The 15692-nt window shown below is 34.4% G+C and overlaps 1 protein-coding gene across 2 annotated transcripts in view; it reads left to right on the forward strand.

Moving 5' to 3' along the window:
- Stip1 (Stress-induced phosphoprotein 1) overlaps nucleotides 1-15692 on the forward strand; it is a 205291-nt gene that overhangs the window by 177378 nt on the left and 12221 nt on the right. For both annotated transcript variants that reach the window (XM_090398793.1, XM_090398792.1), the window contains exons 11-12: nucleotides 2814-2917; nucleotides 9251-9414. In XM_090398793.1, coding sequence (XP_090254919.1) covers nucleotides 2814-2917; nucleotides 9251-9414 — 268 coding nt within the window. The remainder of the gene's footprint in view (nucleotides 1-2813; nucleotides 2918-9250; nucleotides 9415-15692) is intronic.

Consider the following 15692-nt stretch of genomic DNA (forward strand, 5'->3'; position numbering starts at 1 on the left):
TAGGAAAAATGCTGACAACATTGCATTGAGGCAGAGGAGAAGAGAATATGTTGAAGGGGATATGTTCCTATAGCTCACATGCTTTTATTATATATATTTTAAATAAATTACATCCTGGTACTTTTTTGAACAGACCTCATACAAGCATTCAAATCAGTTTTAATATATAAACAGAAAGCTTGGCTAGAAACACGATCAGATATTGGAGGTTGCGGATATGAGGGATTGAGGAAAATTGAAGGTGACTATACAGTGTTACTGGCAGAACCATATTGAAGCAATATAAAAAAACAACATTATTAATATTCATAAATGTGCGAGCATAACTAATTTAAGATAATATGTTCACTGAAACAAAATGAGAGAAAGATTAAGAGAAAACAAGTGAAATAAAAATGGCAAGAAAAATTTCCCAGATCAAAAATATAGGTAGGTTGATGCATTTGGAGACCCTACAAATAATAGACCAATGTTAAATATTTTGGTAAGTGATAGTCGATTATTCTGAGTAAATGTTTTATTCTGAGTTTGGTTGGCCAAGTGTTAGCGTATTTGCTCTCTCCAGCCAAAAGACTGCAGGTTCAAATCCCACCATGGGCATGGATGTTTGTGATTGTCTGTTTAAAAAAAGGTAGATGCTGTTGGTGTACATGATGAAGATAGTTGCGGTTGGAGACGGAGAATTCTAGAGTAGGTTCCCTCCCTCAATAAGTCTTTGGACTCCCTGGAGGTGTTATGTAATAATAATAATAATAAAACGTTCATATGATGAAGGTGTCCAATTGTCAATGGATGTGGAGATACAGCTATTTGAAACTGTATGTACTGCTCTGATGCTCCATTGGTGGTCTGATGAAAATCCACATACCACTGTAGAAACATATTTCCAAATTGCTTCTCTGTAAACATGTGGTGCAATATGATCGGCAATCACTTGATTGGGCCTATTGTGTTACCAAATTGTCTTTCTGCAAAACAAACTTCTACTACTGTTGGAGGATGTTCCCTTGGTATGGCTACAAGGATTGTTATGTTCTTTTAGCATGATGGATCTCCTGCACATTAGAGCCATCAGATAACACAATACCTAAATTGAACTTTCCCTAATGATGGATCGGCCACAGTGGTACCATGTTTATATATTAAAACTGATTTGAATGCTTGTATGAGGTCTGTTCAAAAAAGTACCAGGATGTAATTTATTTAAAATATATATAATAAAAGCATGTGAGCTATAGGAACATATCCCCTTCAACATATTCTCTTCTCCTCTGCCTCAATGCAATGTTGTCAGCATTTTTCCTACTTTTGGAAGCACCTCTTCATTGGCCACCAAGATCTCCAGATCTTCTTCCCTTAGATTTTGGTTTGTGGGGATGAATAAAAACGAAATATACAAAGAAAAGGCAAATACAAGAGACGAATTGATTGTTCACATTACAGATAATGCTGCCCTCATAAATGAACATCAAGGTGACCTCAGAAGAACAACACTTACTATTTACCACAAGAGCTGCAAAGTGCATTGAGGTTGGTGATGGGATTTTTGAACATTTATTATGAACTGTAAATTACAGTATTTGTCAATTATTTGCATTTTTTTTTTATCATTCAAACAGTCAATAAATACAAACAATAAGTCATTTATCGTTCTTCTCATAATAACGTAACCTCTCATAATAACTTTTTATGTTCCATTTTCAAACAGCTGTATATCCACATCCATTGACAATTGGATACATGTTCATATGAACTATTTTACTCAGAATAATCAATACTACCACCTATCAAAATATTTACTATTCCTCCTTGAAACACTGTGTGTGTGTGTGTGTGTGTGTGTGTGTGTGTGTGTGTGTGTGTGTGTGTGTGTGTGTGTGTGTGTGTGTGTGAGTGAGGGTGGGGATCATTAATTAAGAAACCATCAAATATAATTGTTTACTTGTTATAATATTATTATCCATAGGAATAGAAAAACTAAAACTGCACGGCACTCAACAAGTTAGAATCTGAAGAAATATTATTGAAAGCTCCTGGCAATTAAGTCAGCTTTCTGAGAATACAGAGAAAATTGTAATATAGCAAAGGTACATGCAAGAAAACTAAAAAACTAAAACTTGTGGAAAGAAATGGGAGACAATTATTATCATCAGGATGGAAAAATATTCAAGAGTATTTAAAAAAAGCATCAGAATTGATATTAATATAGTTATATAATCTCTGTAATTAAAGTTGTATTGTTATTGAAAGCTCTGAACATATCCTCAGAATGAGCTGACTAATTTATATATCCCAAACTAGTTTATATACCCCCAAAGTGAAACTATCGGTTATAGTTTGACTTGTGGGGAGGGGGGGATATTTATTAATCTCTTAATCTGCTTCCCAAATAGTGTACAAAACTTGTTTTTGTATTCTTTCATTAAGACATTACACAGGAACATAGCACAAAAATTTTTAATAAACTGCAATCATCTATGAGATCACAGATATATTTGCATTAAGTGGTATTGCTCTTGCCAGCCACATAATAAAAAGCTGTATTTTTCATATATGTAATTATGCTGTTTTGAATTGTGGAAGTTTTCCAGAAGACTGCATTTTTTTAAGGTGTGTATTAGTTAGACTTGAAACTTATGTTGTGTATTGCTTAAATGGAATTAAATGCTAAAGATGTAAAACTAAATGTATGTTATCTTAGATGTGATACTTTGTTTACTAAATACAAAATATGGATAATTATATGAACTGGATTTTTTTTTCTTTGCCACTTTTCCATATTTATTTCTATATATCTTTTCGTTGTATAATAGTTAGAGGATACATCAGAAAAGGTATGGCTTTGATGGCACTGAAAGAAAATGCTAAAGCCTGTGCTGCCTTCCAAAAAGCTCTGGACATAGATCCTCAAAATGCAGTAAGTAATATCATTTATATTTATGATTTTAATTAGTTATACTTTTTTGAAGTAATGCTATGTATAATACACACAAAAACACAAAATGGCTTTGCTAAATATTCCTTATTTTTTTATTTAAAAAAACAATTCTGAACAGAACTGATCTTGTAGTTACTTGGCCAGAAATGATGCAAACCAAGGACAAGATTCTATATTGCCCAATGTCTCAATATCAACGATTTTCCCCTTTTACAATTTTTTTTTTGTATATATGTTTTTGATTATATAAAAAAATTACATGTAAAGGAGGATATTTGTTAAGTACAATGTCCCTCCAGGAAATCTTTAAGCATATATCTTGACCATTCTTTTAACAAGAAGTATTCATCAGTGATCTGATACTGTTTTTTACATATAATTTCTTTATATAATCAGAAACATGTATACAAAAAAGAAAAGAACTTGTAAAAGGAAGAAAGTCATTGATATTGAAAATCACATATTGAAAATTTTTCTTTTGTATTGATCTAATAGACCCCCCCCTCCCCATAAGTTTCTATCAAGTTCACTTTCTTCTACTGTCAACTCAACTTTACAAACTACACACCTTCAATCTATCTTCATAGAATAGATTCCATGCCTCTCACCAGTTTGGTCACTTGTCTGTATATTATCTTCCTCACCACAACCACCTGATCCCAAGAAACCAAGGTGACTAAATCTGTGCACAGTACTAAAGAATAATAACCACCCTATCTTTACTTGTTCAACATCCAAATAATTCTTTGAGCTATTTTGCCAGCATTTTCAATATGTCCTCTGAGTATTTCTCTGTCCATCATCAGGTCCAAATCCATGGCCTCATCAATTTCCTACAATTCATCACCAATAATGCGATACACAGTGTATAATCTTTTCATCTCAAAGTGCATAACTTTGCATTTTTCAGCATTAAATTGACAACTATTATCATTCACTTACAGTGCCAATTTATTTAAATTATCCTGTAGGATATCTATATAACTTGTCATCAGTAAACAACTGAGTATCTCCTGCTCTTAAGTTATTCCCTATATCATTAAAATATAAAATTTTAATTTTTAGCACATAGCCTTGTCACTCTACTAGCTATCTTCATTCACCTTACACTCCACCATATACTACTCTAGGGTGTCTATCTATCAGCCATTCCCTATCCATGCTACCAGCTTCATATTCAGTATCATATTCCTGTTTACCCAATCCTGAATTTTGCCTTTAACCAACTTTTCCTGTTCTTGAGGTACTAATTGTAATTTGCTACTTCTGTCTTGGAGCCACCTTTATGTAATGAAACTATCATATCCACTTGGAACTTTGCCTGAGAAGAAGCTTAAACAACTTTGTCAGGGGCACTGCCAGTTCTCTTGGATATTCTCATAGCACACAGGTCAATGTGCATCCAATCCTGCTGCTGCATTGATATTTTTCTATTTTGATTAGTCTAGTGGTATCGGTCTTCCTCTGGATATCTTACTTGCCATTTTTGCTTCAAACGTTTGCTTTGCTAATCTTTTATCTCCCATTCTGTTTAAGGACCATATGAGATTTTCACTTTCTGATTCATACAAGACGTTTTGTTTTTTTTAATGTTGGATCCCACCCATGAAAGGTTATTGTAAACCTATAGCACATTTTGTACCATGAGTATGCTAAGGATCCCCCCCCCCTATCAATTTTATATATTTTTTGTAATATTTTATTTATATTTTTGCATAGTCCAGAAACTGTTCTAGAGACCAAACATCGAACTTTTTCGAGGTCACTTCAGGCCTCCAATAAGCAGGGTGGTAGTCTCACGACAGGATTCAAACCTGTGGCATGTTGGTTAGAGAAATAGTATACTAATATTCAGCAAATACATTAAAGTTGTAAGTCAGCAGTTAGAATTGAAGGTAATACAGGAAAATACATTGATCTAAAATCAACTATAAGACAGGAGCATACTGTCTACACTGTTATTCACCTGTTTGGATTAAGAAAAGTGGCATTAAAATTGATACCCAAATTGGAGATGTTATTCTCAGCTCTTTAGTTTATGCAAATGTTATACCTTAAATAAATCAGAGTCTTTAGAATTCCTAAGCTAAATTAAATAACTTCTGTAATAAAATGACAAAACCATGAAAATAGGCAGGAACAATAAAAACATCAACTATATTCTCAGTGGAGAACCTATAGAACAAGTAAAATATTTCAGATATTAAGGCACAATTTTTAGTGACAATGGAACAAGGGAGAAATTATTCAAAACACTAAACTAGCTGCTTATCCACAGTACTATAAGTTAACGCCAACCTCTTGCGGATGAGTTCTCCATTAAAAATTAAATAAATACAACAGCATTCAATTTTAACTTAACAGATCTAAAGAGTTGGATTAGAAACTAGTGATCAAACAGTAGAGACCATGGTATAAAAATTCTGAGAAAAATTAGGGATGGTGTCATGAGTAGAATCTTGCAGTGATCCTTATTTTATTTTCTGCATCATATCAGATTAAGATATCAAATTAAATATGGCATTTTTAATTTATATTAAAAAATCATACCTAAATGAGTACAAGTTTTAGTGAAGTTTGCTACTAAACTGTGAACTGTACTAAGTCAGCTATTAAAACAACCTCAACAAAATTGACAGGCATCATTACTGTACTGCCCTAATATCAGTGAAAAGTGGGACAAATCAAGCTTAAGAATTACATAAATATATGGACACTGTTGTACTACTTATGTGTATCCCACCCATGAAAGGTTATAAACCTATAACACAGTAGTAGTATTAGGTGTGTGTAAATGGTTAGATGAGCCAAAAACTCTATTATAGAGACCAAACACAGTGATTTTCAAGACACTTGAAGCCTCCAGAGTGGTGGTCTCACACTGCATGATGATATTCACAAAACATCCATGCCCATAATGAAATTTGAACCTGCAGTCAGCTAGTTAAAAAGTATTTATGCGATCTGCTCAGCCAAAGTTTACTCTGTTCATTAATGCTGCCTTTCCTTCACTCTTAATTCAGATAACCATGCTCACCTCTTTGGTTACTCAGCTGAAAGTTAACTTCTTACTGAATTAAACTGTGGGATTATCTTCATCAGTGACTTAAATGTTCATAATTCAGTCTTGCTCCCTCTCTTCATAGATTAAGCTGGAAGGGAAACCAAATTACTTACTGTCAATAATTATCTAACATGCACTGTTCTCTTGCTAACTTGAATATCAGATAGTCAACATTCTTAAAACAGCCTGAATGTTTTCTTAAGCAACTCTCCCTCCAAATACACTACAGAATGTTGCTCTTCTCATGGTAACTCCATCCATAAATTTATCCATGTTCTTCCTCTACATATCAACCCTCTCCCAGCCAGTTTCCACATCTTATTCTATGGCATTGAAAATTCCAGTTTCAACTGGAATGACTTCCAGGATTTCTACACTTATGTAATGTTATAAGTAATATAAACCAAGTGGAACTGTTAACTCAGCGTACATCAAATGGCACTGCCTAGAGTTAACACTCTCAGTGCAGTACTGCTTGTTGTAAATTCATTGAATTCATTGACCTTCTTTATACAGTAATCGACCATTTATTCACCCCGTCAGTATTAGAGCTGTGAATTCTGATAGTTGATTGGTGCTGTACTAGAAGTGGATTAATTGAGGGATCATCATTTTGAAGAATGGATAAGCAGTAGATTACTGTAGTTTAATTTACTGGCTGGAAAAGTAAGCTTATAGTTTTTTTCCTGTCTTACAGCTCTAGTAAGAATACTAGCTATGAGATATAATAACTTCATAGTATTGCAAAACAATTAACTGTACTAGTTGTAGAAAAATTTGACTGGTCTCATTATATTCAGTGAAAGAAATTTTCATAAATGTGCCTAAGAAATTTCAGGCATGTTTCTTTGTATAGTCTCAAAAGGCAGACCTGACTGGCAATGTTCCCTCTAAGATGTGCACACATGTTTTACAACTAGCGCACAAAGCAAAAAATATGCGCACACTAGATTTTCAAGATGAAATTAAAACTGATTAAAGAAGTTCCACCTAAACATAACCTATAAAATCAGATTAATATTAAATACATATAAAATATTTATGTTAGCTCTGTGATTGATGTCACACAACTTACTTGGTGATGGTAATAATACACACACTTAGAATCCTATCTAGCACAGTCAGTATTGTGTTGCGTCGCATGCGCGAAGTCCCTGGATTGAGTCCTGCCAAAGGCTTGTGAATCGTGATTTCCGACTGTTTACTGGGGAGGCTATTGCTATGTGTGGGAACATGGTGGGGGAGTTGGGGTGACCTGGCTGACGTCCCATTGACACCAGAAGGTAAAGAGTGAACTAAAATCTTTTAACTTTTTTGCTTAAATGATCAGTATGGTGACTTGTATGGGTGCGCACATACTTTTCAAAAGAAGGCAAATTTTGCACACACGTAAATTTCTGCACACATTCACAACAAAAAATTAGTGGGAACATTGCTGACTGGCTTTAATTGTGATAGCAGACATTTCTTATGCCTTACATCCATACCCATATTATCAATCATGTCTAGCAGACCATGCTTTGGACACTGCACGAATCAAATGGGATAAAAAAAATTGCTGTGCTTTGCTGCAGTAAGTACAAATTACTTTTTTGGAACTGGTAGTAAATCTTAAAAACCAACTTCAGTGAATATGGCTATATGAGACTAAAACTCCCCAATATTCAAGAAATTGTAATTCCTTGACCTCTCACCCAGACTACAAACACCTACAGTGAACACTCCTCTCTTAGCACTTTAGGTTTAAAGTCTATTGCTTGCACTATTTTTGTGCATATTATTGTATTCATCTATCTCCAGTGATCGCTGATAGATGACCTACTGGAGTCATTAAGCTAAGAAATGAGTTTGACCAACACTTAATTTTACATGCTGGTTTTATTGACATAGGATATTTGAGAACCTTAGTAAAAGTGCAGCTCATCTCAATTTCGATTTTATTTTGACTATTTTAGCTAAAATTGTCAGAATTACTGGCATATTATTCAAAACAACAGTGCATCGATCTACCATTTATGCAGTCCTTCAATTATCATGGCATTCTGATATTAAAGGTTATTTAATTGAAGACTCGATGTTTTGAAGATCAGATATAATACTCCACTCTAGCTAGATGTAACTTAATGAAATTTTGCATTCAGGATATTACAAAAATTTGTCATTATTAGCTTGATTGATCTTCAGTTCAAAACTACTCACAATTACATGTTACAAATAACAGTTAATAAGCTACATATACCACATAAGTTAAATTTCTATAGGTTCAGTTAATGTGAAGAATGATTTATTATATTAGTCACCTCTTTTTATGATTGTTTAGGCTCATGTTAGTACAAAGTAACTATCACTGATTTGTAAATTTTCATTTGCATTTAATGTAGTGATAGGTGGTATTGATTAATAAACTGATTGATACCGAACAAATTTCTGTGGTTATTTTGATGACGTACATTTTTTATTTACGTCATCAATAAAATAAAAGATTATTTTGATTAGTTGGAGTTAATTAATATGCAACTGATACTATTACAAGTGTTGGTATTGTTTTGCTGTGCTGTGTGTGTGTGTGTGTAATAGAAAATTTAAAAAAATTAAAACTACAAAGGAAAAGTGATAGCAGTAGTAGTTCAGGGTCAACACAAGTGAACTTGTTCAAGGAGTGGAACAACAGAAAAAAATCTTATGTGCATTGCTTTTTAATCAGAACAGAGAAATAATTGATGTATAGCTTGCCTGCTTTTTTAAATACCTGCATGGAGTTAATTAGTTTGGGATTTTCCATTTTTCTGAGTGGTCCAGTTTTTTGCTCAGATACTATGGCATATATGTTATGATTATTATATGATAGAAATTATGCCATTATCAATCTAGTTACATTTATGTCTCCTGGTGGAACATTGAAAAAGTAACAATGATAATAATCATATTTTATTTATAAAATCATCCTGTATATGGATAGAAACCAGTACTGCTTTAATCTCTGCATGGAAACCTGTGGTTAATTAAGTTAATATCAGAAAAGCAACTGATCATGTGTGTATACTATTCCAACTTACCAAAATATACTTAAAAACATAATGTACAACAAGGTGACATTTCATTATCCTACAACATCAAGAATTAATTTTTGGGTCATATTGTTTGCGAAATTTTTAATAAGTTAGGCATTGTAGACCCCTGTAAACAACAAGACTCATCTTTTTATGTAACAATTTACTATACTAATATAATATGTTTTGTGTTTCTAGGAAGCCTTGGATTATTATCGGCGTTGTATGTTGGCCTCCTCTTCCAATCCTGAAGAAGTCAGAAGACGTGCCATGGAAGATCCTGAAGTTCAGAACATTCTTGCTGATCCTGCAATGAGGTTAATCCTTGAACAGATGCAGAATGATCCACAAGCTGTGAAAGAGTAAGCTTTTGTTTTTTCCTGAAACATTTTTTATAGAAATACATTACAGTAAATAAATGAAACATCCATATTATCGTAACTTTATGATAATCTTCTTAAAGAAATAGAAACAGAAACAAATAAAAGGGCTTAGAAGTATTTCTTTTCTCTCTTTTTCATATGGGGTCACTTAACAGGTTACTTTTACATTGGTAGCTTCAGGAATGTGTGAACAGAGTTGATCTTGGGTGGTATGGTCACTTAAACAGTGGGAGAAGAAAGGTTAGAAAACAAGTGTTTTTTGTCAGGATGGCAGGGAAAAGATCCTGAAGACAAAATATTAGGTCTGATATTGGTGTCCTAACAGATTAATATGAGTGAAAATTGTCAAAATGAAGTTAGTAATGATTTTAACTGTTCATTTAGCACTGTTATAATCTTATACATTCCCCTCTAAGGGTACATATTAGGAATTTGTTACACTCCTTGTAAAAAATGTTGTGTTTTCTAATTACTAAACAACTAAGTTATTTGGTAAAAGGGATAATGACTAAGTTGTCATTATCCCTTTGAAGAATGGTGGAGAGATCATTGTTGTAGACCTTGAAGTTTGGGATTAAAATAAAGATGCTGAGAAATTATGTTCTGCTTGATCCTTTATCAGTTTGCATGTGCAGTATCTTCACAACTAGGCTTCTTGTATATAGAGGCTAGTGACTTCACATTGATTGCCTTAGTATCCCATAATGCAAAGCACATCCTTTTGGATGTGTACAATGCTATACGTTATGGTGAAGGGCCACTACCCAGACTCAAAAAAGATATCAAGGTTGCAGTAATGCACAAAAGGTATATTTCCCATATAAAGTAGCGAAAAGGTGTAACACCTGATTAAAAAAAAAATTCTAAATTTTAATTATTTTGAATGTTAACAATGTCAAGTTCCTTCCTAATAGCCTTATTTTTAATATGATTCTGTCTTTGATGCCATCGATTCACTCCCCTAATTTTTCCTCATAACCCTCATATCCGTGATCTCTGGTATTTGATCAAGTGCTTTATTTCTAATCCAACTCTCAGATCCATAACTCAAAACTCATTTGAACACTGTCTTGTATATGGCTAACTTAGTATTTTGGCTAATTTCTCTCTTATTCCATATAACTTCATTCAGCTAGCCTACCGACTGTACCAGCTTTGCTTATACTGTTATCTATTTTAAGATTTAACTTGCCATCTTCACTAAGAACTGTGCCTAAATAGCTGAAATATTTTACTCCTGTTCTATAAACTCTCCATTGAGAATACAGCTGAAGTTTTCTATATTCCTGCCTATTTTCATAGGTTTGGTTTTTTTATTGCTGATTTTCATGCCAAATTTGTTACAGCTGTTATGCAATTTAGAGTATCCTAGAGACATGCACTTGAATGTGTTTAGGAGTATAACATCATCTGCATAAAGCAAAGAGCTAAGCTGATTCTATCAAACTTAACTCTTTGTATGAAACTTGACTTTAATATCAGGTTTAATGACATTTTCTTTCATAATGCAATCCATATAGATGATGGATAAGAGTGGATCCTTGTCTTACCCCTTGATTTTACATCAAACCATCTTACTGTATTGCCTTCAATTCTAACTGCTAACTTACAACTTAAATATAGACTATGTATTGCTTGCTTTGTATACTGTCCCATTTACTCCATTTAATTGTTTAATTAATAATTTGAAAAGCTTTTCTCTGGACACATTGTCATATGCCTTTTCCAGATCTATAAAACTTAAGTATAGATCTTTGTAATGTTCCCTTGATTTCTCAATTATATGCCAATTTTGTTCCTCTCCGAGTTTCTCTTCTACAATTTTTCTCAGCCTTTTTTCAAGTGTACTTACATGAATCATATACCTGCAACACTTACTAGTGAATTTCAGTAAGGAAATACCGTGAGTAGACATATTACTAACTATTATAATAACGGAATTAACTCACATAAATTATTCTTTATTCGAGAATTTTCACCTGAGTATCACAGGCATCATCAGTATAGATACAAGGCTAATTAAACAATAACTGTTATATTCACAAAGCACCACCTAAGTAGCTAAGGTTAAATTTCCTAAATTTATTTTTAATTATTTAGTTATTTAATTATTAAATAATTATCATTTAATAATTAATTTAATAATTTAATAAATAATTATTATTTAATAATTAAATAACTAAATAATTAAAAATAAATTTAGGAAATTTAACCTTAGCTACTTAGGTGGCACTTTGTGAATATAACAGTTATTGTTTAATTATCCTTGTATCTATACTGATGATGCCTGTGATACTCAGGTGAAAATTCTACGAATAAAGAATAATTTACGTGAGTTAATTCCGTTATTATAATAGTAACTTACTAGTGAAATTCCTTTGTAATTGAGTGGCCATATCAGTTTGAAAGCACCAGCTCTTGTCTGATCACTGAAGTCAAGCAAACTTGAACCCAGTTAGTAGTTGGGAACCCTGAGTGCTACTGTCATCACAATTTCTGTTTATTGGGGAAAGTGATCATTTGGTCTTGTCTAGGGAGGTAGCAAAAGGAAAACCGTAAGGATTACTGACACACTTATGAAGCAGTTTGAATTTTTACCATGGCATAAAGTTCTGCATGGGAAGGATGTTCACAATGCATGAGGGATAGTTGAGAGATATTGGGAGAAGTAATATCACACTGTATACCCAAGGCCAGGAAGGTAAATCAGGTAGGAGTTAGATGGATAAATAGTATTATTAAGCATGAGCTGCAAAAAAAAAAAAAAAAATTGTTGTGTATAAGGAGAAAGATGACCAGTAATGAACTCATGAACAGTACAATGATCAGGCAAGAAAGATGACCAGCATGGTGAAGAAGGCAAAATTAGACAAATGAGTAAAAGGAAATCCCAAAGAGTATTTTCGTCATGTGACAAGTAGGAAGAAGAATGATTATGGAAGAATAACTTTCATGAGTGCAGATGGTAGAAAGATAACAGAAGTAGATGGCTATGTGTGTGTGATCATTTTGCAAGGTTATATCATTCGAGTGAAGATATTATGTCGGGTTACAGGGGCCGATGTGTGAATAGAGGTTGATGAACTGGAGGTACTTAGGATATAGATTCTGAATGCAAATACAGTTGTGGGATTGGATGGGATATCAGCTCGCATTTTAAGAGAATGTGCAACTGGCTATGCCTTTTGACTGAGTTGTTTGAGACTCAGCTCTGGCAGAATCCCAAGAGTGGAAGGATGGCAAAATTCCTTTGCATAAAGGAGGATCTAAGTCTGTGGTAGCAAATTATAGACCAAACAAATAAATTAAAGATTAAACTAGATTTTTTGCTTGGAGAGTGGTGAATGATTGGAATGCATCTTGGATGATGTTTGGTATTCTTACTGAACTCTTTAAAATCATAATTTTGACGAAAATTAATTTTTCGGTGAATTATGAAAGAATTCATCGTAAAATTATTGGTGATTTTTTTTTTTTTTTTTTTTTTTTTTTTTTTTTTTTTTGACCAATGGCATTTGCAACGAATTGTCATGTGATGAACTGTTATTCGACAAATTGTTTATTCCATAAATTGTCATTTCAATAAATTGCTTTTCTGATGAATTGTCATGGAACCCTCATACACATATCACCCATCTCTGGACAAATGCCATGGAAAAGTTTGGTGAATCTCAAGTTTTACTTGATATCTCCAAAGCTTCTGAGTATGTCTGGCACAAAGGCTTACTAAGCAAACTCCCATCATTTTATTTGGCCCAGGACTTCAGCAGTCAGATTGCCAGCCTTGTCTGGATGCACACTGTGCAATGGTGGATGGTTCATTATCCTCTCACCATTCAATTAATGCCAGGGTTCCACAAGGTTCTCTTCTCTCACCAACCATCTTCCTTCTATATATATCAGTGATATACTTCAGTTGACTTCCAACCCAATACAGTTTTGCAAATGACAGCACATTACACTCCCTTTCATTTGATAAACCTTACTCTACACAAATCATCTCAACCTACAGAACATCAACCACCACTGCCCTCATTTCTGATCTCCAAGCCATCCTCCAGTGGATTCAGATAACTTTGTCAATTTCGATGCTAGCAAAACCCAGTTCTTCCTTATTTCGCTCTCTCTCTCACACACACACAAATACTTTCTCACAGTATTACCTTTGACAACACTCAAATTTCTAGACAAGATGAGATTTCTTTTCTTGGAATCACCCTGACATCAATCCTCTCCTAGCATAAACACATCACAACAATTGCCTCCTCAGCTTTTCAAAAAATTTGGCTCTCTACTACCCAAGTGATTACTTACACTTGGGCTCGCCGATAGTTTTTTGGCATGAAACTCTAGGATTTCGATCCGAGTTTCATACTTGGCTGTAGAATAATACGGGATTTACCATCTCCCTTAAACTTATGTCGCCAGTAAAATAGCCTTTTGGCTTGTTATAATTAGGCTCTCTTTTGCTTAAGACATTACTTCACCTCTGAACAGCTGTTAACCTTATACAAATCTGCCCAACTATTGAACACTGCTCAATAGTTGGGCAGACCTCACATTGGGATGGGGTCCTAAGAGCTCCCTTGAAATGCTTGACTCAATACAGATGAGAGCAATTAAGTTAATTAATAACCCATCTCTTACCAACTCACTCCACCCAATTTTCCATGAGTGTTTGGTTTTTGCAATATGTATATTCTATACATATTTCTATGGGAAATGTTCATATGAAATGGCATCAGTATTTCCCCACTCAAGTCAGTTGGAACACATGCAGCTGCCACCCTGCACCCTTCTGAAACCCACAGAACAAGTTTCTTTTCCTCCTCCTCCATCTCTGCTACTGCTGTATTGTGAAAGTCTTACTCCTTATTTGTTTCCCAAGGAATACAATATACAGGCTTTTAAATCAAATGTAAACAAGTTTTTTCTCTTTACACATGTACTATAGACTGATTAACCAACCTGTCATTATGGGCTCAATGTAAAAAAGCATAAGCTTCAAGATTCACGATGCCAACCTAATCCTTGTAAACAAAACTCATCTCTGCCAGGCCAACAATCTGAGGCTCAGAAACTATGTTTAATATCATGACGACAGGCCCAATGCCAGGGGACGGTAGTGCAGTTAGCTTGGAAATCTATTCTGCATACAAGTCTACCAGCAAACAGCTACTTGAAACTGAGTTAGCAGAGATACTAGACATGAACAGAGCAGTGCTAGTAGCAGGACCACCAATTAGAATGGTAAAATATTCAATGGTTTCATTTCACCACCACAAGGAATATCACATTTGTGGGACCTCTATAACCCACACACTATAGCACGACAGGACATCCCAACATTTTAGACTTTGCCATATCTCGAAACATTGTGCACCAATACAAGCTCAATGCGGTGGACAACCTCAATTGCGACCACAGTCCATCTTACTTCACATAGGCTTAAAATGGAAAAATACTCCTGACAAGCTATCAGTAATCAACTGGGGTAAGCTACCTAACACACTCCTCTAGTTCATAGGCCCAGTCCCAACTATCAAATCTAAAGAGATGATTAATACTTCAACAAACAACCTGGAAAAAGAGATAACAGCACTCCAAGCTGCTACCTCTACAGTACCATGCTCAACACCAATTGCCTTCGAAGAAATCAAGAATCTCACCCATGAGAACAACAGAGCCCCTGCACCAGTGTCCCAGGATGCTGGCCTCTGAAGATGGATAAACCTTCATCAGATCCAACAGTGGGAAACAAAATTGCTGGTCCTAAATGCTGAGGATCATTCACTGTGGAAAATGACAAAGGGCCCTTAGACTGCAAATTCCTCACACTAATCCATGGTGAAATAGGTTTGGTCTATCATGATGCCAGGAAGGCAGAAGCTTTCACTGACAATTTAGAAAAATAGTGCAGCCCCAACTATATGCATGCAGACAGATTTATCAGAAAAGTTCATGCCAGCATACATCTCATGCTGAAGCATACAAATATCCAAATGACACCCAACCAACGTCACCCACTGAAATACAAGAAACTAAAGAACAGGAAAGCACTGGCCTAGATGGGATTTCCAACAGGTCATCAAACAACTATTCCACAAAGCCATTAAGCACCTTGTAGCAACCATTAATGCAATGATAAGATTTCATTACTTTCTGTCATGCTGGAAAGAAGATGAAATAATCTTAATCCCAAAACCAGGGAAATGCAAAGCAGTTCCCACAGAACTACCATTCAATCAGCCTGCTCT

Source organism: Typopeltis vanoorti, chromosome 10 (genome assembly GCF_054136105.1).
Source record: "Typopeltis vanoorti isolate ZY-2024b chromosome 10, IOZ_Tvanoo_1.0, whole genome shotgun sequence".
In the NCBI taxonomy this organism is placed as follows: Eukaryota; Metazoa; Arthropoda; class Arachnida; order Uropygi; family Thelyphonidae; genus Typopeltis; species Typopeltis vanoorti.